This window comes from Panthera pardus, unplaced genomic scaffold, assembly GCF_024362965.1.
Source record: "Panthera pardus isolate Hobbes unplaced genomic scaffold, ASM2436296v1 HiC_scaffold_6, whole genome shotgun sequence".
Lineage (NCBI taxonomy): Eukaryota > Metazoa > Chordata > Mammalia > Carnivora > Felidae > Panthera > Panthera pardus.
This window is the reverse complement of record NW_026526991.1, coordinates 45,003,931-45,029,532: the sequence shown is the minus strand read 5'-3', so window position 1 is coordinate 45,029,532 and position 25,602 is coordinate 45,003,931. Positions and strand designations below refer to the sequence as shown.

The window sequence follows — 25,602 nt, the reverse complement described above, 5'->3', positions numbered from 1 at the left end:
AGGATGGTATATTTTGTGAAATGCTTTCTCTGAACTATTGAGAGGATCATGTGGTTCTTGTCCTTTCTTTTATTGATGTGATGAATCACGTTAATTGTTTTGCAGATTTTGAACAAGCCCTGCATCCCAGGTATGAATCCCGCTTGGTTGTGGTTAATAATTTTTTTAATGTGTTGTTGGATCCGGTTGGCTAATATCTTGTTAAGGATTTTTTCATCCATGTTCATCAAGAAAATTGGTCTATAGTTCTCCTTTTTAGTGGGGTCTCTGTCTGGTTTGGAATCAAGGTAATGTGGCTTTATAGAAAGAGTTTGGAAGTTTTCCTTCCATTTCTATTTTTTGGAACAGCTTCAAGAGAATAGGTGTTAACTCTTCCTTAAATGTTTGGTAGAATTCCCCTGGAAAGCCATCTGGCCCTGGACTCTTGTTTTTTGGCAGATTTTTGATTACTGGTCCGATTTCCTTACTGGTTATGGGTCTGTTCAAATTTTGTATTTCTTCCTGTTTCAGTTTTGGTAGTGTATATGTTTCTAGGAATTTGTCCATTTGTTCCAGATTGCCCATTTTGTTCACATATAATTGCTCATAATATTCTCTTATTATTGTTTTTATTTATGCTGTGTTGGTTGTGATCTCTCCTCTTCCATTTTTGATTGTATTTATTTGGGTCCTTTCCTTTTTCTTTTTGATCAAACTGGCTACAGGTTTATCAATTTTGTTAATTCTTTCAAAGAACCAGCTTCTGGTTTCATTGATCTATTCTACTGTTTTTTGTTTTGTTTTGTTTTGTTTTGTTTTGTTTTGTTTTTTGGTTTCGGTAGCATTAATTTCTGCTCTAATCTTTATTATTTCCTGTCTTCTGCTGGTTTTGGGTTTTATTTGCTGTTCTTTTTCCAGCTCCTTAAGGTGTAAGATTAGGTTGTATATCTGAGATCTTTCTTCCTTCTTAGGAAGGCCTGGATTGCTATATACTTTCTTCTTATGACTGCCTATGCTGTGTCCCAGAGGTTTTGGGTTGTGGTGTTATCATTTTCATTGACTTCTATATACTTTTTAATTTCCTCTTTAACTGCTTGGTAAGCCCATTCATTCTTTAGTAGGATGTTCTTCAGTCTCCAAGTATTTGTTACCTTTCCAAATTTGTTCTTGTGGTTGATTTCGAGTTTCATAGTGTTGTGGTCTGAAAATATGCACAGTATGATCTCATTCTTTTTGTACTTACTTAGGACTGATTTGTGTGCCAGTATATGGTCTGTTCTGGAGAACGTTCCATGTGCACTGGAGAAGAATGTATATTCTGCTCTTTAGGATGAAATGTTCTGACTATATCTGTTAAGTCCATCTGGTCCAGTGTGTCATTCAAAGCCATTGTTTCCTTGTTGATTTTTTGATTAGATGATCTGTCCATTGCTGTGAGTGGGTTGTTGAAATCTCCTACTATTATGGTATTACTATCAATGAGTTTCTTTATGTTTGTGATTAATTGATTTATATATTTGGGTTCTCTCACATTTGGTGCATAAATGTTTACAATTGTTAGGTCTTCTTGGTCTATAGACCTCTTGATTATGATGTAATGCCCTTCTGCATCTCTTGATACAGTCTTTATTTTAAAGTTTAGATTGTCTGATGTAAGTATGGCTACTCCGGCTTTCTTTTGTTGACTATTAGCATGATAGATGGTTCTCCATCCCCTTATTTTCAATCTGAAGGTGTCTTTAGGTCTAAAGTTGGTCTCTTTAAACAGCATATAGATGGATCTTGTTAACTTTGTTGCTTTTAAAAATGAGTTGTAACTATAGTGTAATAGGAGAATGAACATTTGTAACAGCTAATATATGTACTAGGTACTTCTCTAAGCCCTTTCCTTATATGACTACTTTAATTCTCATAATTCTCAAGCAATTATTTAAAAAATTTTTATTGTTAACTTTATTTCTCAGATGAGAGAACTGCTGCGGACACATAATCAGTAACTTGCCCATTAAATATTACTAAGAGGTGGAGCAAGGACCCAGATCCAGGTCGTCTAGCTTTAGACCTACCTATTCACGTGACAACACACTGTACTGAATGTATAGTGTATCAGGTCCTTGTTTTGAAGGCATGTAGAGATATGAATTAACATTAGACTCTGTAAAGTCATTATACATTAACATTTAAGTGCAACCACTGAATGAGTAGATATAAATAGAATATACAATTTCTAAATGAATTAAAGGATAAACATGGAATAAAGAAAACCTGATCTAATAGAAAGCAGGAATGAAGAAAAAGAAGCACAGAATCCAAATATATATATTTGTATATGTGTGTGTATATATATATACATATATGTATGTATATATATATATATGTATACACTCACACACACACACACACATATTTACACTGAATTTGCTTATTAAAATATGGGTGAGTAAAATTCAGAAAAGAAATAAAATCTGATGCTATGCTTAAGAAAATTCATCTTAAATATAAAGCCCCAAATTCTCCACATAGAAGGAAGAGAGTAATGTTATTTAGTAAAATAGATTTTAAGGCATTAGCATTATTGAGGCTAAAATTATAGAAGGATTTAACCTGGAAGACACAAACCTATATGCAACAAATAATATTGGCTTAAAATATATGAGGCAAATAAATGGGCAGAACTACAGATGGACCAAGTCCAAGTTAATGGACTTGTGGAAGATTTTAACAGCTTTCTCAGAAACATGAAGCAAAAACCTAACAGATTTAGAAGATTTAGACAATACAAAATTAATCTAACTAGTATATTTAGAATCATATACCTACAGTTTAGAGGTTAAATATTGTTTTCAAGCATCCATATCAGTTATGTACAAAATTCACCAATTACTAGTCTACACAATATCTGAAGCAATACCGAGAATCAGTATCAAACAGGCCGTGCTTTTGGCAATAAAGTTAGGTTGTGAAAATAAAAAGATAACCTAAAAATCATGTACATTAGGAAGTTAAATACATATTTCTAAATAACTTATGGGTCAAATATGAAGTTATTAAATTTAGAAATTAGTGAAAAATGAAAATATCGCTTATTTAACTTCATGGGATGCAATAGAACTATACTTAGAACAGCCTTGAAGGATGTTGTATATAAGGTCATATTTAAAACATGAATTGAAGAGTTCAGAGAAATAAGAGTATAATGAAAGAAATTATCTGACAGTCTTAATTAAGAGAAAGGGAATATATAAACATTATTAGAATGGAAATGACTATAGATAAGGGAGGGATTTTAAAAACAATGTTATGAAGAATTTCATGCTTATGCTTTTTAAATCTTAGATGATATGCATAGTTTTAAGAAAAATATAAATTATCAATAGCCATAGTGATATTGAATCACTAATCAAAAATCTATTCTCTAAACAGAAAACTACCAGGTTTATACAGTTTTATAGGTATGTTCCACCAACTATTTGGGAAAAGTTAGATCTTTCTCTCTGTCTGTCTATCTATCTATCTATCTATCTTTCTAAGTATAGTTGATACACAATTTTACATTAGTTTCAGATGTACAACATGGTGATTCAGCAACTCTATACATTATGCTATGCTCACAAGTGTAGCTACCATCTGTAACCATACAACACTATTACAATACCATAGCCTATATTCCCTATGCTATGCCTTTTATTCCCATGACTTATTCATTCCAAAACTGAAGACTGTATCTCTAACTTCCCTTCACCCATTCTGCCTATTCTCCCAAGTGCCTCTCTGGCAACCACCAGTTTGTTCTCTGGATTTATAGGTCTGTTTCTGCTTTTTAAGTTACATCTTATCTTAAACAAAGAGGAAAAGTTCCCAGCTTGTCTAAGTAGATTGTCTTCTCCCTCTCCCTCTGCCCAGGAAAGCAAACAGTTTAACACTAGAAAATTTATTACTATAATTCACTGCCTTAACAGAACACAGGAAAGAAGAAACATGTTATCTGAATAGATGTGATGAAAGCATTAGAAAAATCCAACACTATTCATGTTACAATTCTTGGCAAACAATGAATAGAAGGGAATTTCCTTATCTTGCAGCAAGAATTATAGTTGGTAGTGAAACAATAGAAGCATTCCAAATACAGTAAAAAATAAGATAAGGATGCCTTCTTTCACTCTCCTCTTTGGCATTGTTCTAGGAATCCTGACTGAGACAACCCAATGCAAAACAATACAGTAAAACTATTAAAATTAACTCAGAAACTTGGCTTGTTTCCAAGCCATTTTACAAAAATCAGTAAGTGGCTGATATCAAAATAATAGATCAGAAATATGATTTTTCAAATACTATTCACAGTGACAACAAACCATAAGGTATCTAGAAATAAAATCTAATAGAAGATGTGCAAGGCTTTTACCATGAAACTTAAAAGTGGGGTAAAGACTGAAATAATCAAGAGATATTCCATGGGCATGGATGTTAAGATGTAATGTTTGAAGATGTCAAATTAACATGCAAATCTAGTGCAATTTTAGCAAAATCCCCAACAGGATTTTGTGTATAAGTGTGGAAAATCATCCTAAAATTCATATAGAATAATAAGGAAGTTTTGGAAAAGAATAAGATCAGTGTCTTATTAGGCCTCACATTTAGTTTTAGTGATTACACAATGTGCTATTGGCATGATAATTGGCATACTGACCAATAACAGAAATGGTAGAGATCCAAGTATATGTGACTTGGTGTATGCAGAGGGGCATTATAAATCAGTGGGAAAGACAAGGCTCTTCAACTAATATTACTGAGACAATTGATTATCCACATAGGAAAAAAATGAGATCTGTATTTCACATCATTCACACAAATATATTCCATCTGAATTAAAGCTCTGCCTTTGAATAGCAGAAGTTTAAAAACTTTAGAAGAAAATATAAGAAAAATATCTTTTTGACCTTGAGAGCAGTGAAAGACTTCTTTAAAGAGACCCAGAAAAGAAAAACCCTAAAGGGAACATTTTATATTTGACTACATTAAAAGTAAAGCATTCTATTTGATCAGAGACATAGTGTACAAGGCTAGCACAGACTCGGAGAAGATTTGTGCAAATCCTATACTGGCAAATGATTACTGTCCAGAATATGCAAAGGATGACTTCAGATCATGAGAAAAAAATAAACAATCCATTAGAACAATGGACAAAGGAACAGGGCAGTTCGCAGAAGAAAATATAATAGCCAGGAAACATATAAAGTGATGTTCGACATTACCATTATCAGGAAGATGCAAATTACAACTAATAATGAGACACCATTTCATACCCGTTGATTAACAAACATTTCAAAATGCAAAATTTGGTGAAGACGTGGGGAAGCAAACTGTCACACATTGCTGGTCGGATGTAAATTGGCACTCTTTTGAATAGAAGTAAAACAGAACTAAAGGACAAATATAACATGAATTGGAAATATACTGAAGTATGTCATGATGTGGTTAATTCCAGAATGGGAAAAGGGGGTGTGTTACTTCAAGGGAATTGTAATGTTTTACTTGTTGAAAAATGTCCAAAGAAAATGTGAAAAAAGCACACCAGCATTATTTAAATCTGTTTGGGGTACTAGGATAATGTATTTTCGTACCGTACTTTTCCATATGATTGGAATATTTTGCAGTTTCCTTAGAGAAAGAGTTGAGATGTTTGAGGACTGAATCAGTGGTTTTCAGGACACTGATAAGTGGCTCTTCTCTTTCCCCCCAGAAATCTGTATCCACATTGCTCACATCCTCACCTACTTCATATTTTAACTCAAATATCACCTTCTCAGTGAGGTTCTCTCTGGCCTTTGACATTTCCTTACTCCTTTCTCTGGTGTGTGTGTGTGTGTGTGTGTGTGTTGAGCTCTTACTATTATTTAACATACATGCTATATATTTGTATTTATCTCACTTACTTACCTCTCCAGGGTGGGGATTTCTATCTGTTTGGTTCACTTCTATATCCACAGTGCCTAGATGAGGGTCTGGCACCAAATAAATATCTGTTAAATGAGTGAATGAACAAATGAATTCTGGGTTCTGGTCCTAGATGGGAGAAAGCTACTTGAATCATTGAAAGATACAGGTGAGCAGAGGGGGCAGGCAGGAGTGTGTTTGAACTGGATAGTTGATTTGGAGAGGAAGGTGGCATATGTAAAAGTGAGGTCAGCAGGCACTTGGAAATCAGGGAATGAAAGGACAGATGAGCCAAACCAAATTGGAACTGAATCCAACTAAGCACTGAGCTCCTGTATGTACAAATAGATGTACTTGGCTATCAGTCTTGCTGAAGAAATTTGACCAGTCATAAAATAGATAGCTTAATAAGGAAATTCTCTATATTTATTCTATGTCATTTAAGAAAGATAACTGCAATTCAATTAACTACAAAAGAAGTACTCTATCTCAGAGAGGGATTAAAAGCTACTGTTTTATCTATAGTCTGTGACGGTATTAAATAACTTTTACTGGTTTCCAAACATTGGACTTGACTCATCTATTGTTTATCATTTATTGTGCAGGGAAGAAAGAAAGATTAGTTGTTAGAGTTAAAAATAATACCAGCCATGTTGAATGTATATTCATTGAAGATTCTGATGCTGAAAGAGATTTAAGGAATAAAGATATATATGTCTTCCTATGTGTGAGGCTTTTGCTAAATATTTCTCTCAAGGCTTGAGGTTTGCTTGCTGTGGAGCCGAATGAACAAAAGGTTGTTCAGGTGACTCTAGGCCAATTGTTCCTCAACTTTAGTATACACGTGATTCAATTGGCAAGTTTATCAAAATGGAGATTTTAGGACTCCTACCGGAGAGAGGTGATTCAGAGTTTCTGGGAGTGTGTGGGCCCAGGAATATGAATTTTAAACGGTTACCCCCAGGTGATTCTGATGCAAAGCAGAATGCAACAACAGTTGGAAGAAAATTGCTGTAGATGATTCTAACTTTTACTCAAGTATCTTGCTTTTGTGTGGTGTGTACCAGATATATGCAGTAATGTGTTGGGTGCTTGGTAATAATGTGTGAGCAGAATAAGTGTGCCAACATCAGCAGTTTGAAAGCTGTAAATAATATGCCTGCAACGGAAAGAGCAGCACACAAATAAATACAAGGTGTGTTCCTACAAGAAGCTGAAAATCTACACAAAAAGGCATATTTACTGGTGGGAAAATTCAAAAAGGTATGAAGTATTAATTTCCTATTACTATTGTAAGGAATTACCGTAAACTTAGTGACTTAACACAAATTTATTTTCTTATTGTCCCAGAGGTTAGAAATTCAAAATGAGTCTTATGGGACTGAAACTGAAATGTTAGCAGAGCTGGTTCCTTCTGGAGGCTCTAGACGATGACATAGTCCTTGCCTTTCCAGCTTCTAAAACTGTCTTCCTTATGTTCTGGGGTTCATGGCATCCTGAGGTTTCTCTCCATTTCTGCCATCCTATTGCATTCTCCTTTTCTGTAGTCAAAACTCCCTCTGCCTCCCTCTTACAAGGACATTTGTGATTACATTTAGGACCCACCCAAATAATCCAGGATAATCTTCTCATCTCAGAGTTTTTGATTTAATCACAACTGTGAAGTCCCTTTAGGTAACATTCACAGGTTCTAAGGATTAAGACGTGGTGTCCTGGGGGCCATTATTCAGCCTACCGCAGGTGTATTAGAAACATGTGACAACAGCTGCCTGAATATAGCAAAGCTGTGTCCTTTCTCTGAAGTCTCTGTAAGTAAATGGAACTTGTAAGCTCCATAGTGAACTAGTAAATACTGTGCTTAGTATATAAATGTGAAGTGATTTACAAGAAGAGACTATACAGGTTTCCACAGTGCTAATTTCCTTGCCTGAAGGAAAATGTAGTTGGAAGGTGTAATCAATCTATTATAACAGCGTTTTAGTGCTGGAACGGACAAGGACCTTCAAAGTTTATTGCCATTTTATGGGAGTCAGCAACATGTTGTTAGTCCCTACTGGGTGAATGGCACTGTATCAGACATGGTAAGGTGAAAGGAGAGATTGGAAAGATGGACACAATACTTAAAGACTTGTCCTGCTGAGAGATGAGACAAGCTCTTCAAATATAGAGAGTCTATGACCCTATAGAATAAAGGCCACTAGTCCAAAAGGAACCCTGTATATGTAGCAGACCTGTCTCAGAATCCTTAGGCAAACTCTGTGAAGGTGGAGGGAGCAAAATACAAGCAAGGAAAGGCCATCAGAGCAACTTTATCAGTGACGGTATTCTGGAGTCTCCTTACGACAGTGTCTGATACCAAGTGGAATGGAGTATAAGGCTGGTCTTCGGCCTCTTTAAAGGTGTTTTAGTCATTGTTCTCGGAATATCTGTCTTATGGATCTGTGGCATGGATTCCATGGTAAGACTCCCAGAGAGGCTCTAATATTTGTTTCCGTGGTGTGTTCTGTTCAAATGGTACGTTTTGAAGTAGTTGTGGTTTTGCTATTACCATGTACCTCATGCTTCACAGAGTACTGGGATTTTACTACCTATCCATCCCCAATTCTAAATTCTGCTCCTTCCCAGAATGAGTTCTTTGACTATGGTGATAGAGACTGCCTATTAGGCTGTTCTTGCTATAGAAGCTACAGAACAAACTTTTCACCTGTAATATGCTTTTCTACTCATTAGTCTTCCTTTCTCAACAAGTCTTAAGTTCCATTGCCTAAATAATCTCCCTTTGTCTTTTCCAGTCATATTACTCTGCCACAGACCCTGAAGTGGCTCTCAGTTTCTCAGAGCCACAGCCAAGACTCCTCACTCAAGATGTCCAGGCTTTACCAGTGCCCGTCCCCTGGGCCTGGACCACCTGCCTTAGCCAGGCCAGCTCCTGCCCCCGGCCCCTCCTGGCCTCCTCTTTATGTTTATTGACATGTATGTCTGAGCACTGGTTCCTTGCTTCTGTCAGAATTTTGTGTGTATTTATTTCCCTTTTGCTTTGCCAAAAAAAAAAAAAAAGTTACTGTCTGAATTGTAAATAAGGCTAATACTCTTGGGCTTTTAGTTTCTTGTTTACAACATCCTTTCCTCTTTGTATCAATATATTTGTCTTCTGCATAGTGCTGAAAGCGCCTGCTCCCTTCTCTCTGGCTTGTTCTGTTTTATTGATTTGTATGGTGAACACCCAAAGAAAATTATATTCACATAGGTGAATTAATTCAGCTTTATTGGCGGAGAATTTAGTGACAACCACATTGTCGTTTTGCAGTTGGTAAAGAAAGGGACTGAGTTTTCAGATAGGCAAAAGGAAAAGTGAATTTATTACTGTTATGGTAGTGATATTTTACAGCCATACAATAATCACTGTGTCTTCCAAAGTTCCTAATGTACTCCTGCAGTGTGAAATTTTCTCAGGGAAGGACTCTGGCAAACCAGAAGGTTTGTTTGACTTTAATACACTAAATTACAAATGTCAAATCAGAGAAAATGTTACTCGGTTCGTTATTGAACAGGTGCACCGCTATTGTAAATGTTTTCTTTTTTTCTTCTTTGCTGTTTGGTATAACTACACACTGTTTCACATAATTATATAGCAGCTACTACAATTCACTTTTAACACAGCAAATAATTAAAACAACCTAGAATAAAGGCTTATACACAGAGAAATTTAGTCTCATTGTCCTTTAAAGTGACTCAATGACTGTAAAAAACCTCTTCAAATTTTTCATCTATAAAATCAGAAGATACAGCTAACTTCATAGTTATTCTACAGATATTTTGTGAAGATAAATGAGAAAATCTATGAATTATTTCAAATTATTAGAAGAATGTCTCCAGGATTTTTTAGTGTATGATTTTAAAACATTTCTGACAATTGCATATGTTTGCTTACAGGGTTTGCATTATATTACAACTATAAATGTATTTTTACCTTCCCTTTGAAAGTTTAATACAATGAAAGATAAATGTTACATGTAAGAATTTGAATAATTGCTTGCTTTCCTATACTTCCATGCTGCTCTGTCCCTGTTCTGATCAGTCACCATCTCTGTGAAGAGGATTTCTCTGAAGAGCCAGTGTAAATTAGATCCACTTTATTATTTTCAACCATAAGACTTTGTTGCTGCATTTCCCCACTGGACTGAAAGCTCTTTGAAAAGAGATTATGTCCCTTTTGCTTACCTGTGGACACTCAGCATGTGAACAGTGGCTTGACTGCTAATAGATGCTCATTAAATATTAACTGAATAAATAAATGCCCCGTTGATGAAATCCTTAATCAGTCTTTGATGTTCTTATTATAAATTGCACAGCTATCAGAGACAAAGTCAGTTTAAATTTACCCAAAGTACCCTTCCATTGTGAGTCCCTTTCAAAGGATATTCTATGCCAATGATGGCAAATATCTGATACCAGTGCCACTTTTCCTATCCTTAAGAGCACAGATGGCATTTCACAGATCATGGCACTTTCTCCTTCCAGGTGCAGATGTGGTCTCAGAGTTCATCCCTACGTGTCCTCTAAGCAGACACTCTCAGTTGTTAGGAGAGTTGAAAAGTCATTGACGTCCCTACTTTTGTGACAAAGGAATTTGAGATAACTGCCTTTATCCCCTTCATTTTCCCCCTTCATTGATTAAAATACCTAAAATCCTATAAAAAGATGAAACAAATATACTTTAAATATACTGAGTCCATGAAACTCCAAGGTAAAGGCCAGTGAGTACAAAAGACACCACCCTTGGACACCTATTTTGGGCATTCAAGTGTTCTAAGAGATCAAAAATATGTAACTCCTGTATCTTAGTTCATTGCTGTGATGTATTATTACACAGGTGGTAACAAAATTTTGAATATTTTTCAAACGCCAACCTCTTATATTCCATTTTGGCTACTAAAGTTATTTATGTCTAATCACTACCAAGCTCATAGACAGTTATATAGGAAGAAACAAGGAACTCTCAAGAGTAGCAGATGTTAGCTGAGCAGGTGGTATGTATGTATTTCCATCGGAAGTGAAAGATACAAAGGATTAAAGCCCTGAGAATATTAAAGAAAACCTTTCATTATTTTATTCTCAAAATAAGGGGACTAGATGAGAAGAATTGAGGTATACCAATCTCTCAGGTGTAATATATATATACATATATATATATATAATGATAAACTATTACCTTCAGAAGGAACTTTGAGCCAAGACCTGGAAAAGTTAACTGAGTTTTACAAGTTGACAGAAGTAGTTAGGGAGAAAGCTGTGTTTCACATCCCTGTGTATTCCTAGCATAGTATCCCTTCCATTGGACTAAATGGGCAGTTTGGTTTATACTGGTTGTTGGACGAAGTTCTGCAGAGGGAAAGAGAAACCCTAGGAAGCGATTTACATTTTTAGAGCTGGGCTCTTATCCTGGAATGTCAGAAAATGCAAATAAGCAGGTGTAATAAAATTACATTTCATTGCTTTTGAGTGGTAACTATATTTATGAAGACTTAGTTTCTATGTTACAATTAAGTAGAACTTTGTTACTCTAACATAAGAAAACAACTGATTTTTTTTTTTTTTGCGCCATAAAATGAATTATTGTACAGCAAACTTCTGACTAACCACACAAGAATTATCCAGTTGGTGAAATATTTTTTTAATGTTTATTTATTTTTGAGAGTGAGAGAGTGACAGAACACAAGTGGGGGAGAAGGAGAGAAAGAGGGAGCCACAGAATCCAAAGCACAGATCCTGATGTGGGGCTCAAACTCACAAACTGTGAGATCATGACCTGAGCCAAAGTCAGATGCTTAACTGACTGAGGCACCCAGGCACCCCAGTTGGTGAAATATTTTGAACTAGTCCCCCCTATCCTCCAGCTGGGTCTCAATTGTTCCAACAGAGCACTGGTGTGAGATGGGTACAGACAAGGTGAATGACTGTCCTTATGTGAGAATGTGACTATAACTGGATTAACTTGGTAACTAAAGGACTTGTTAGATAGAATGTTAGGACTAGTTGAATAAATCCATTTCTCTGCATCCCTACTACCATCTCTCCAGTCCAAACCATAATTATCTTTTATTAGGACTTCTATAATAGTCTAACTCATTTCCTTGTATTTGTTCCTAGTCCCTTCTAACCATCATCTATACTGCAGTGATGGAATCTGTTTTTTTTTTTTTTTTGCTTTATGTTTCAGTGACACTTTTCCTTGCCGTAATATTTTTTGTCTTTTTCTGCCTTTGAAATGAACTCTCAATTATAAAAAATATCAAAGCAGATTAAAAAATTCCAGTTCTTGGCACACTATGAAGTTCACAAGTGAAGACAGATAGCAGCCACATGTGGCAAGAGGTGGGAAGTAATTAAAGTAGTGGTTACAAATGTTCACAGGAAGCTAAAACTGTCCAACAGGTTGTGCCCATATGTTAGCACAGGTTAGAGTAGTCAGTACCTGAGTGTGTGGCTTCAGTGTGTTTGGATTCAGATTGTACAACACAATACAATTTCTTCCAGTTAAGAGTTCTTGGCTTACATCAATCCCAGGTTGGCTGGAGGGCACTGGGATGATATCATCTATTTAACACATCCCACCACCCACCTCCCCTCTGGTAACCATCAGGCTGTTCTCTGTAGTTAAGTCTGTTTCTTGGTTTGCCTCTCTCTCTCTCTCTCTCTTTCCCTTTGCTTATTCATTTTGATTCTTAAAAGCACGTATGAGTGAAATTATATGGTATTTGTCTTTCTCTGACTGACTTATTTTGCTTAGCATTATACTCTCTAGTGCCATCCATGTCATTGCAAATGGCAAGATTTGATTCTTTTTGATGGCTGAGTAATTTTCCATTATATACATATGATATATATTATCTATATATCTATATCATCTATCTATATCTATGTCATCTATCTATATGTGTATCTATATTGTAGATAATGCTATAAATATCAGGGTACATGTATCCCTTGAATTAGTATTTTTGTATTCTTTGGATAAATACCTAGTGGTGCAATTGCTGGATAGTAGGATAGTTCTATTTTTCACTTTTTGAGGAAAACATACTGTTTTCCAGAGTGGGTGCATTAGTTTGCATTCCCATCAACATTGTAAAAGGGTTACCCTTTCTCCACAACCTCGCCAACACCTATTATTTCTTGTGTTGTTGATTTTATCCATTCTGACAGGTATCAGGTGATGTCTCATAGTTTTGGTTAGTATTTCCTTGATGATGAGTGATGTTGAACATCTTTCATGTGTCTGTTAGCCATCTGTATGTCTTCTTTGGAAAAATGTCTGTGTCTTCTGCCTACGTTTAAATTAGATTATTCATTTTTTTGGATATTGCGTTTTATATGTTCTTTACATATTTTGGATATTAACCCTTTATCAGATCTGTCAGATATGTCATTTGCACATATTTTCTCCCATTCCATTGGTTGCCTTTTAGTTTTGTTGATTGTTTCCTTCTTTGGGCAGAAGCTTTTGATTTTGATGAAATCCCAATAGTTTATTTTTGCTTTTATTTCCCTTGTATCCAGAGACATATCTAGAAGGGAGTTGCCATGGATGATGTTAAAGAGGTTACTACCTGTGTTATCCTCTAGGATTTTTATGGTTTCAAATCTCACATTTATTCTTTAATCCATGTTGAATTTATTTTTGTGTATAGTATAAGAAAGTGGTCCACTTTTATTCTTTTGCATGTTGCTGTGCAGCGTAGTCTTTTATACTTGTAGGTTCAGTTTGGGGTTTTCTATACTGTTCTGTTGATCCACATGTTTATTTTTGTGCCAGTACCATACTGTTTTGATCACTACAGGTTTGTAATATAATTTGAGGTCCAGAATTGTGATGCCTCCAGCTTCGGTTTTCTTTTTCAGTATTACTTTGGCTATCCAGGGTCTTTTCTGGTTCCATATAAATTTTAGAATTGTTTGTTCTAGCTCTGAAAAAAAATTCTGGTCTTATTTTGATAGGGATTGCATTAAAAAGTCCAAAATTGTGATGCCTCCAGCTTTGCTTTTCTTTTTCAAAGTTGCTTTGGTTATTCAGGATCTTTTGTGGTTTAGTACAAATTTTAGGATTGTTATAGCTTTGTGACAAATGATGTTGGTGTTTTGATAGGGATTGCATTAAATTTGTAGATTGTTTTGGGTAGTATAGACATTTTAACAATATTTGTTCTTCCAATCTATGAACACAGAATGTTTGTTCACTTTTTGTATGTGTCATCTTCAATTTCTTTCATCAGTGTTTTATAGTTTTCAGAGTGTAGGTCTTTCATCCCTGATTTGGTTTATTCCTAGGTATCTTATTATTTTTGGTGCAATTATAAATGGGATTGATTCCTTAACTTCTCTTTGCAGTGATGTAATTTGTTAAAATCTAGTTCTGAACATGTCATTTTGTGGCTTAAAATCTTGCCTGTGCCCATAGTATTAAATTAATATCCTACAGTTTGGTTTATAGGCCTTTCTTTAATGTGGTTTAAAGTTTCTTTTTACTTCTTTAGTGTCATCTGTTACTATATGTCTCCTCACATTTCTCATTTTGTCTGGGCAGGCTTAACAAGCAGCTCCCGATTATTCCACCTGGCGTAGGTCACTGATGTGGTCTTTCTGAAATGCAAAAGTAATTTTACCATTTTCTGGCTTAATATTCACCAATTAAATACCATAATTATTATAATAAAGTGCCAATATTTATTATTAATTTTAAAATCATTTATCATTTGGTCAACATTGTTGCCTTAGCACATAATGTTACTTTGGTCTGGGATGTCACTCTCCACTTGGTAGCTTACTACATCCAACTTATCTTTCAAGATGTAGGTGAAACATCCCCTCCCCTGAGAATCTCACAGTGTTATTAAAGGATTCCTATTGTATACTCCCTTAGGACATGCATATACCTGTGAAATTCATTCATTCATCAAAGTTTTATTGAATGTCTACTATGTACAAGGCCTTTGACAAGTAAATTAAACAAAATATTTTTACCTAAAATAATGGCACTTTTATGCAGTTAGAACTAATAGATAAAAATCTTTGTTCTCAAGCAACTTACATTCTTGGAAAAAAAGCAGCAAGAAACAAAATGAATACGTAAAACATATATTTTGTTAAATGGTGGTAAGTTTTATAGGAAACAATAAAGTAAGGAAGGAGGATAGAGAGTCCTGGAGCAGGAGACTCAAATAATAGAAAATCAGAAAGAAGAGATATTTGGACAAGTATCTAAAGGAGAAGAGGGAATAAGCCCTGGAGATAGATATCTAAGGGAAAATTCAAAAACCTTTATGGAAGAATCTCTGGAATATGTGAAGAATGCCAAGGAAGCTAGTATATGAGTTGAATAAAGTTAATGTGGAGCAAAGTAGTAGAAAATCAGCCGAAGAGGTTCAGAGGGCTAGATTTTTATAGGAATTTTGAGGCCCTTATAAAAACTTGGGCTGTTACTCTGAATGAGATGGCAGGTCACTGGAGGAGGAAAGGCAGAAGAGTGATATTCATTTGAAAGGAATATTTGGTTGCTGTGTAGAGAACAGACTGAAGGGAGTGGGGATGAGACATCAGTAGGAAACTAGAGCACTCATCTACCTAAGAAATGAAGGAAGCTTGAAGCAGGTTGGTAGTGGTAGAGTTGTGAGAAGTGGTTGGAGTCTGGATATGTTTTTAAGGTAGAGCCAAAGGATATGATAACAGATTGAACATGGAATGTAAGAGAAAGAGGGAAACAAGGATAATACTGAGGTATTGGACTTAAGTAGCTGGATGGAAAATCTTTAAGAGGAACAGTATGTTGTTGGGGGGGTAGGGTGACAGAAAGGAGGGAGAAGAAGGAGGAGGCTGAGGAGGAGAGAAGAGAGGAGAGAACTCTGGTATCCATTTTCAAACATGTTAAGTTTGAGATGCCTATTAGATATCCAAGTGCAGATGGCCAATGGACAGCTGGATTAACGAGTCTGGAATTCTGGAATTATGGGGTAGGTCTTTATCATCTAGTTGATATTTATAACCATGAGATAAGTGTTACCACCGAGATACTGAACATAGACAGAAAAGTGAAGATGTCTGTGGATTGACACCCTGGACTTATCAAAATTAAGTAATGAGAGGTATGAGGCTGCAGTGGAATCAGTGAGGAGACTGAGAAGGAGTGGTTAACAAGATAGAAGGAAAAATAAGATGGAAGCCAAGGAAAGAAAATGGTTCAAGGAGGGGAAATGATTGTGTCAAGTGCCGGTGATAAGTTAAGTATGTTGAAGACTAGAATCCGTCTGTTGAGTTTGGCATTCTGAAACTGTTACTGATTTTGATGAGAACGCTTGTTGTATATAGTGGGGATGAATCCTGTTGCTGTATAGCAGAAATGAAAGCTTTATGGCAGTAAGTTCAAGAAAGACTAGAAGCGGATAGCATAGCTAGGCAACCACCCTACTTACACTTATTATCTCAGGGCTGTTTTCATTCTCAAAAGTGTTCCAGTTTGGATATTAACTTATGTGTTCATACTAACTATATGGAAAATTTTCAATGGGCATTGCTGGAAACCATAACTGTAGGAACTGTGCTCAATAAAGATTTTTTGTTTGAAAACACAGTAAGTGATACAGAGTATTTGCTAATGAAAATGATCCAATATGCAGGCATAAATTGGTCATGTGGGAATAAAGAGAAGTTTGGGCATGATGCTTTTGAAAAGGCGAGAAGAGACAGAATGTGGGGGTTTTAGCCTTATGTAGGGCAGAGTACACTGTTCCATTGCTTACATTATATTTTTGTTGTGGATTTGTTTGTTTTCCACATATTATAAACCTCCTAAGGGTAGTAAGTGTAAATGTCTTGTTCATTTTGTGGTAAGAGTTTTTATTATTCTATTTCTATTCCTTAGTATAATACCTGGAACACAGCAGGTGTGCAATAAATGTTTGAATGAGCAACTGTAGTCACCATGCGCAGCCTGCATATGTTTTATCTTCTCACTCAGATTGGATTATTTCCATCAACTCTTGACAACCAGATTGATTTAATTGTGTTTCTCCTGTCTGGGCCTACAGATAGCTTGACTAACTGGTAGAGTTGATTGACAGGAATGCCTGTGTTTCTACCAAAATCGATGCTTCCTGGGAGAAAAATCAGTGACCTTTTGCTGCATCATTTTGCAGTGGTCCTGGTTATGGTTTCAACATGGATTACTATTTATTTCACCTTGAACCTTCTTAAAGCTATCTACTCTTCCCCAGAATACTTTGTTATTTTAGTTTTCCATTCATATGGCATTTATCATTATCTGTTGTTATTATCTAACCTACCTAATACATGGGAAGCTCTTTGAAGATGGGCATTCCATCTTCATTGGTTTTTTTTCTCAAAATGCTTTGTACCATCTCTGGTTAGAAAACATGTCTTCTTCATCACTAAGTTAAAAATCCTTTGTCCAGGCCCTGGTGCGAATTAGATGCCAAATAAATATTTGTGGAGTGAATGACTGCGTGAATGAATGATTACTGTCTGTGATGTATGCTTATGATGCACAGACCAGATCTCCTTTCCTGTTTGATATGTCTACCCCCCAGCTTTTCATTGCTCTGCTCCTAGTAGTTGACACCTAAAATCTTTTCTGAAGGACTATCTTTGGGCCACTGGAGCTGCATCACATAGATGCTCCAAGAATAAGTTCTTGGGATTTTATGCCTTCTCCTTGCTAACCAGTATCTGATGACTGAATATAAGAGTATGGAGGTCTAACTATCATACCTCAATGCAGTGCAAACTTGCAATCGCAATTTATACTCTAGAGCTCCCTGTGGGATCAGGCTGAGGCCAAGACTTTACCTCAAATTGCACACACATTTGCTTGGCTTATTAGCCTCCCTTATCTCACTTCCTTGTTCTCTCATAGGTTTCTCCTAAGAACACTTCCTTAGCGGATGACTTGTATGCTCCCTCTTTCCTTAGAGTCTGCTTATTGGGAACTTTACTTAAGGCAGTGCATGTTTATAGTGAGTTGAGTCAGGGTCAGGGAATCATATTCACTATCTCTCTAAGAGTCTTAAGTTGTGCTGTTGTAGTCAGTTCCTCCTGAGAGTTTTTGGTTTTATATTACTGCCAACCAAAACTGTAGGTGACTGTGAACCAAGTTTGATATTTGATTTCATTGTTGGGTTGAGAAGTAGATTCACTATTTCAGTAAATAATTGTCATTGAATTTAGTAAATATCTTATTGAATTACAGGTCTTTCTAATATCAAGTCAGGATGCATTTTTCTTAACTTTCTACTCTTTTTGTTTATATACATCTCTGTTCTCTCCTTAAGTGAGGATGACAGTTAATTGTATAATCAATTTTTATATGATTGAGTGTCACTTTCTTTTGTCTTCCTGTTGAATATAAATATCCATTTCCACATACTCAGCAAACCATTTATTTATCTTTTTTTTTTTTTTAGTAATTTGAGAAGAACACAAACTCCTCTATCTATAAAATAGGATTGGAAGTAATGTGTTTTAGAACTTAAAAGCACTTTAGTCAACACCTTCATTTTATAAGTGAGAACACTTGAGGCCCAAAGAGCTTAAGTAATTTGTTCAATATCCCCCAGCTTGCTTAGTGGCAGAGCAGGACTAACACCCAACTCCCAGCCTGCTGTCTTCTCTACTGCTCCACAAATACACATATATCTTATTCACAGAATTGATATGAGGATTAGGGGCCACATCTGTGAAAAACAGATTTAGCCTTTGGAAAGAAAGATGCTGGATAGCTTTATGAAATCTTTATGAAAACTAATCTCATTTTAACCTTTTCTGTACAATTGTTAGTTTTGTTCAGTTTTATGTTATTTGCCTCAGGCTTCTTTTTGGCCGAGGACTAGATAATATACAATGCTTGATTTAAAAATCAATATTAAGTATCCGAATTGTGTTAGAGATAGGAAACACTTCAGCTGGTTTTGAAGCTGGGAGCCGTTGCAGACGGCCTTCCAGCATGGCGATTATTTATGTACATGAAAAGTTTGCGATTCCTACTTTGCATACTGGGGATAAGGACAGTTGGTTCCAAAGAAAAGAAGGAAGCACAAATTATATTTTGTTCAGCCTGGTGATACTTCCAAAGCTTGATGCAATGTATCTTTAACAAACCATGAATTTTCTTTCCTGCGGAGCTACCATATCCTGCCTACTTACAGCATTGTCAGGGAACCATTATACTAATCCACCGTACCTTCATATCTCCAGCAAGCACATGTAAGTGATAACTCGAATATTTATTTTGATGCAAGGTGTATAAATCTTCTCTATGTCATCTTGTAAAGCAAGGAAATTGTGACTTGCTCAACTTGGTTACTTTAATTGTTCAAGTTTGGTTCTTTCAGCTACAGCGTGCTTTGATATATGAATAAGAATACTGTTTAATTTTTGTAGTATTCAAAGTGATTTGTGCAGATTCATATATGCAGGGAAGATAAAACTTGAATACCAAAAGGCTAATGTAGCTTTTATATATATTTTTAATTAGGTACGATTATATGCAAGACCTGATGCTATCAGAAGAGGATCTGGGGACTATGCTCTCCATATAACAAAGAGATTAATAGAATTTTATGAAGACTACTTTAAAGTGCCCTATTCCTTGCCAAAACTAGGTAAGTATTTTCATGGTTATTTTATTGGAAGGGATCCTTGAAGGTGGAAATTTTTCTTCGTGCATTTATTTCAGATGTGAAAATTCCAAGAGTATATGTTAGAGAAGATGAGCATGAGGAAACTAATTTCTTCTGAAGAGGTAAAATAAAACCTAGTGTTTCTTAGGTCTTGCCAAGAAGTTTTCATAGGAATTAAGAAAGGCATTGTGTAAGTTTAGGTTTCCAAAAGATAACCACGTAGCTATAATTTGTTGAATATGTACTGTGGAGAGGTGCTTGCCAGCATCTCATTTAATCCTCACAGCTACTGGATGGGTAGGTACTGTTAGAACATTTTCCACCCAAGGGACTTGACATCCAGGGAATATTTCATTCATCCAGGCAGCCAATAAGTGGAGGAGCTGGGATTTCAAGTTAAATCTTGATGACTCCCAGAACTCTTCAATATTTTACACTGAGAAGACACTCATTATTTTCTTTTTCCTAATTCTCAGATGTTGGATCTCAATGTATTAATTGTCCCTCACATTATTTTTGTCTAGTCATATGTCAGTACAGGTATACTAGGTAGAATAAAAACTGTATAATGGAAGAGAAGGGAAACTGTATAATGGAGATTGTGTTCACCACCAATATTCTTACTTCCTTTTACAAAGATAATATGTTCAGTAATCATTTGTTGAGTGAATAAATGAGTGAATTTTGTTATCCAAATTCGAATGAAGCTACCACTTTTTCAGGGGAGTGAACTGTGACTTTCCAGGAAGTTAGAAAGGGTATGTATACCCATTAGAAATGCTGTAGTTATTTTTCCTTCTCAGAAAACCTGTTTTGAAATGTTACATCATAGCAGTATTTTGTCCCCCCGCCCCAGCCCCTGCCCATTTTATTTTCCTTCTTAAGAACATTTTGATCGGCATCCACATAAAAGTGATTGCTCATTGGTAAGAATAAAGTGCTTACCTGATCAAAAGTGTTAGCATTTGAACCACAGGTTCCTCTCTATGGAGAACTGGGTTTATTTTATTAAAGTACCTGCCTGCTGCGTAGCTTTATTGGCCTTACAATGAGTTGTTTAGGAAGTAGATGAAATAGTTGATATTGTTACTAAATTGGTGTGGCATACAATTTTAAGGAATGATATTACAAAATTCGGAGTTCTTTCTGAAAGATGTGCTCTTAGAATCTATAAGATTTTATTTCAAATTTCTAAACAAAATTTTATTTCAAATAGGATCTATATTTAGTTTAGTTTTTTCTTCCTTCTTTCCCTCTCCCCTCCTCTATATCAACTTCCTATTAGCATCTGTTACACTGAATCTCCCTGGTAGGCACCCAATGCAGGAAGGACTATCTGACCTCATTTGCATGGGAGGTGACACTGTTCTCTACTCCAGGTAAAACCGGCTGGGAACCTCCCAGCTTGACCCTAATGTAAAATTCACAAGTGCTTATGTTGCAAGTTCAGCAAGAGAAATAAAATGTGGATCTTTGTCCCCTTCAGACCAGTAATTAGTAGAGGAACTCAATTTATAACTTCAGGGGGTTCCATGTAACTGTCAGCTTGCAGCAGGAAGCATTTCTGTTCCTCTCTTTCACTCACAATTGAACCATGCAGGCTTTCATCTGGTAGAAAAGAGCTTTGTTCACTGTTACTATTACTTGTTAAGCTCCTTATGGTGTATATAATTGAATTATTTGACTTACCCCAGCACACTCCTTTTTATGTATGTAGGGGAGTTACCATGGTCTATGGCACTTTATAAAATTCCTTTTAAAATTCTACTTATTTATGTATCTATAGATATTTAGAGCTGTGTATTAATGGATTTATATGTCTGCTTTCTAAATACTCCCTATATAAAATTTCTAAGCACAGAAGCATTTTGACAGATCCTTAGTTCCCATTGTATATAATGATTAAATAAATTCTATGGAAACCAACTCAGTCTTTGTTAATGGTACATGTGGATGTGTCCTAGAGATGAACTGTGTCTGCCTTGACCCTTCAGATCTATCGAAGATGGTTTTCTCTCTCCCTCCCCACTTCTATCTTTCCTTCCATCTTCTGTCCTTAATTCTTTCCCTCCCTCCTTTCTTCCTTTCCTTATTTGTTTAATAAGCACTTATTGAGTGCCTCCCACCCACACTTTTCTATGTTATAGGGATACAGCAGTGAATGAAAAAGGCAAAAATCCCTTTCCTCCTGAAGTCCTTCCTTCAGGCTTACATCCTGTTGGGTAAAGACAGACATTAAAGCAATTATTAACACATATACCATATCAGATGGAGATAAATGCCATTAAAAATAATGCTAGAATGGAGGGAAAAGAAGAGTGGGAGGAAGATGAGGCACGGGAAGGTGGCTGAAATTTTAAAATGAGTAAATACAGAAGGCTTCATTGGGAAATTGACTTTGGAGCAAATCACTTAAGGGAGTAAAGAAACAAGCCAAATGATATTGTGGGACAAGGATATATAGGCATAGAGGCAGAGGAAACAAATTGCCCAGATCTTGAGAGGGGAGCTTGGTGGTATATTTCAGGAATAGGCAAAAGGCAAGTATGACTGAAACAGAGTGAGTAAATGGGTGTGAAATAGGAGATGAGGTCAAGGAAGGAGTAATGGATGTGGAAAAGATGATGTATAGCCAGCAGGTCATGGTAAGGATTCTGGCTTTTTCTTTTCTTTTCTTTTCTTTTCTTTTCTTTTCTTTTCTTTTCTTTTCTTTTCTTTTCTTTTCTTCTCTTCTCTTTTCTTTTCTTCTTTTCGTCTTCTTTTTTTCCTGGGTGAGATGGAAATCTATTGGTCAGTTTTGAGCAGACGTATTACATAATCTGGCTTCTGTCAAAAAAGGGTGAGCTATGCACCTAGTTTGAAAATACACTGTAGGGCAGGATGCCCGGGTGGTACAGTTGATTAAGCATCAGACTCTTGATTTCAGCTCAGGTCATGATTTCATAATTCGTGAGATCAAGCCCTGAGTCGGGCTCTGTGCTGACAGTGCAGAGCCTGCTTAAGATTCTCCCTCCCTCTCTGTCTCTCTCTCTCTCTCTCTCTCTCTCTCTCAAAATAAATAAATAAATAAACATTAAAAAAAAGAAAATACACTATAGGGCAATTGTTCTTAATCAGGGGTTAATTGAGGCACTTAGCAATATCTGGAGACATTTTGTTTGTCACAACTCAAGGTGGGTGGTGGGGGAGTGTGTGCTACTTGTGTTTAGTGGGTAGTACTGCTAAAAATCCTATCATGCACTCAGGAGCCTCCACAATAATACTAGCTCCAAATGTCAATAGTGCTGAAACTGAGACCCTGATTAGTGGCAAAATGTGGAGCATGAAAAACAGTTAAGAGGCTCCAGAAAAATTCAGGAAAAAAATGATTATGGCTTGGACTAAGATGCTAACAGTGAGGTAGTTGGAAGTGGTACAATTCTGGATATATATTGAAAACATAGAAATATTTGCAGATGAAGAAAATGTGGGATGTGAGAGAGAGGTACCAAGGACAGCTCCAAGGTTTTTTTTTTTTTTTGGCCTGAGACTAAGGATGGAATTGCCTTTTGCCGAGACAGAACAATTGTGGAAGGGGATAATTTTTGAGACTGATATGTCTATTAACCATTCAGGTGGCACCTTGATGTCTTGAAAGGAACTCAAATAGGCAGTTGAACTTATCAATATGATGTTTGGGTGAGTAATCTGGCTACAGATATCCATTTGCCAGCATATGATGATGTAGAAAGTGGTGAGGCTATATGGACTTACCAGGGCTGTGAGAGCAGATAGAAAAGAGAATAGGAACAAGGAGGGGCTGATGCAGTGTTCAGAGGATAGGGACATTAGGATCCAGTAAAGACTTCAGAGAAGGAGCAACTGGTTGAGAAACTAAGAAAACATCTATCTGTAGTATTTCTGACCATCTAATGAAGAATTTCAAAAGTCAGCAGATGTTAAATTGTGGTAACTCAAGTTGGATGGGCACTGAGAATTGACCATTTATTGGTGCTCGCCATGTGAAGGTCATAGTGATCTTGACAAGAGCAGTTTCAGGGCAAAGGCCAGAGAAGTGTGTTCAAGAACAAATGGGGGTGGAACTGGGAGGGGATACAGTGACTAGAGACAGTGAGTTTAGACCACAGATTGGTACTTCTGAAAATTCCCAGTGGGGAGTGTTCTGGGAATAGAGGAGAAGGGAGAACTGTTTGTGTTCTATCTAGTACTGCTCACCTCTGGATAAGAGCTGTTTCTGTGAACTGGTAGCCCCTTACCTTGCAGATCTGACCCTGTCCCAAACCGTATCAAGGGAGACATGGAACTTGCCTCTCTTTGATTTGCATTAGAAAACTGAAAATCAAAACAAGTAACAAAACTCTCCTCCAGGTAACCTGACACTACTGAAGCTTTGGAGGTGATGTGCACATGTGTGCACGCTAGGCCATTACACCGCAAGAAGCAAAATGAAATGCAACAAACCCGTAAAGTATAATATTGTATCTTTTCTTAAAAGTCACTTTGCTGTTCTCATAAACCTGCGATATCTTCTCTCTACCCAAGTTCTTTTTCATTCTTAGTGCTGAATAGTTTCACTTTCTCCACTGTGGCATCATCTCATGCTAGATCCTCTCCAAGGATTTGAGTTTCCACTCCAAGTAGTTTATCAGAATGGCTCCCTAAGAGGAATTCTGATGCTTGTTGTTAGGACAGTAATTTATTCTCCTTGTTGCACAAAGATATTCCTTTAACATTTTGAGCCAAAATAGGCAGCCAGTGTATACTGTATGATGATTTGTTTTTAAAATCTCTAAGTTAGATAATGAAACCTTAATTGTATGAAGTTTGTAGAGATTTCCTCTTGCTTGGTATTGGGTTGTAAGCAGAGGATACAATACCAGAAGCCTTTCTATAACTGTGTGTCCTGTTTTCCCTAACACTCTCAAAGGCATAGAGGTTTACTTTACAACAAGATTTTTGTAGACATATAAAGAATTAAGCTATCTGTCCTCTAATCTCAAGAACATTGACCACAGCTACAAAACCAAATGGATTTATATTTATAAACTATGGGCCATTCTTAAGGACTTTGTACATTCTAACCCATTTAATCTTTTCCACAGCCTTTGAGGTAGTATCTGTTATTTTCTCATTTTCCAGGTGAGGAAATTTAGGCACTAAGTGACTAAGTAATGTACTCAGTTCACACAGCAGGAATTAGAGGATTTATAATTCAAGTCCAGGCTGTCTGTCTCCAGAATCTTGAAATTCTGCTCAAACAGATTCTAGAAATGTTGAAGATCCAGAGAATTAAATATGGGTCACCTTAATAAACTAGATAATCTGATTACTAGAGGGATAATGTAATACATATTTTTATTAATTTCATATTGATATTAAAAGTAATATATGGTCCTTGTAGAAAATTTGGAGACTTAAAAAAATTGAAGAAGTACATGTTTTATAACTCATAATTTCATCAACTAGAAGATCTATTTGAATACTTTATCATTTTCTTTTAATTCTAGTGTAATTAACATAGAGTGGTTATATTAGTTTCTGGTATACAATATAGTGATTCAGCACTTTCATACATCACCCAGTGCTCATCACTTCAAGTGCATTAATCCCCGTCTTATATTTCACCCATCCCCCCACTCTGTATTTGAATATTTTAAATAGTTTTTCATCATAGCTGCTTTATAAGTTAATTAGGTAGCAGATAAAGTGACTCAGATTTGTATTACAGTATTTTGTTATTCATCCTATTTATATTTCAATTAATTATGGCAGATAGTTTTTAGTTTCCTTTTGCTGCTACTTTGTAATTTGTAAATCAATAAGTTTTGTAAGGGAGTTTGCTTGATTGCTTCTTTTCAGTACACTGTGCTTTTATGAAGAATTCATTACCTGCTGTGATTGTAGAAGGAGCCACAGGTATTTTGTAACAAAATTTCTGGCCTCAAGGAGATTGTGGTTTTGTTGAGGAGATAATACAATATTTACTGAAATTAATGGATTA

At 36.0% G+C, this 25,602-nt stretch overlaps 1 protein-coding gene across 1 annotated transcript in view; it reads left to right on the top strand.

The window, feature by feature from the left end:
- TRHDE (thyrotropin releasing hormone degrading enzyme) overlaps positions 1-25,602 on the top strand; it is a 392,491-nt gene that overhangs the window by 92,802 nt on the left and 274,087 nt on the right. Inside the window, exon 3 of the mRNA XM_019455116.2 lies at positions 19,457-19,583. Coding sequence (XP_019310661.2) covers positions 19,457-19,583 — 127 coding nt within the window. The remainder of the gene's footprint in view (positions 1-19,456; positions 19,584-25,602) is intronic.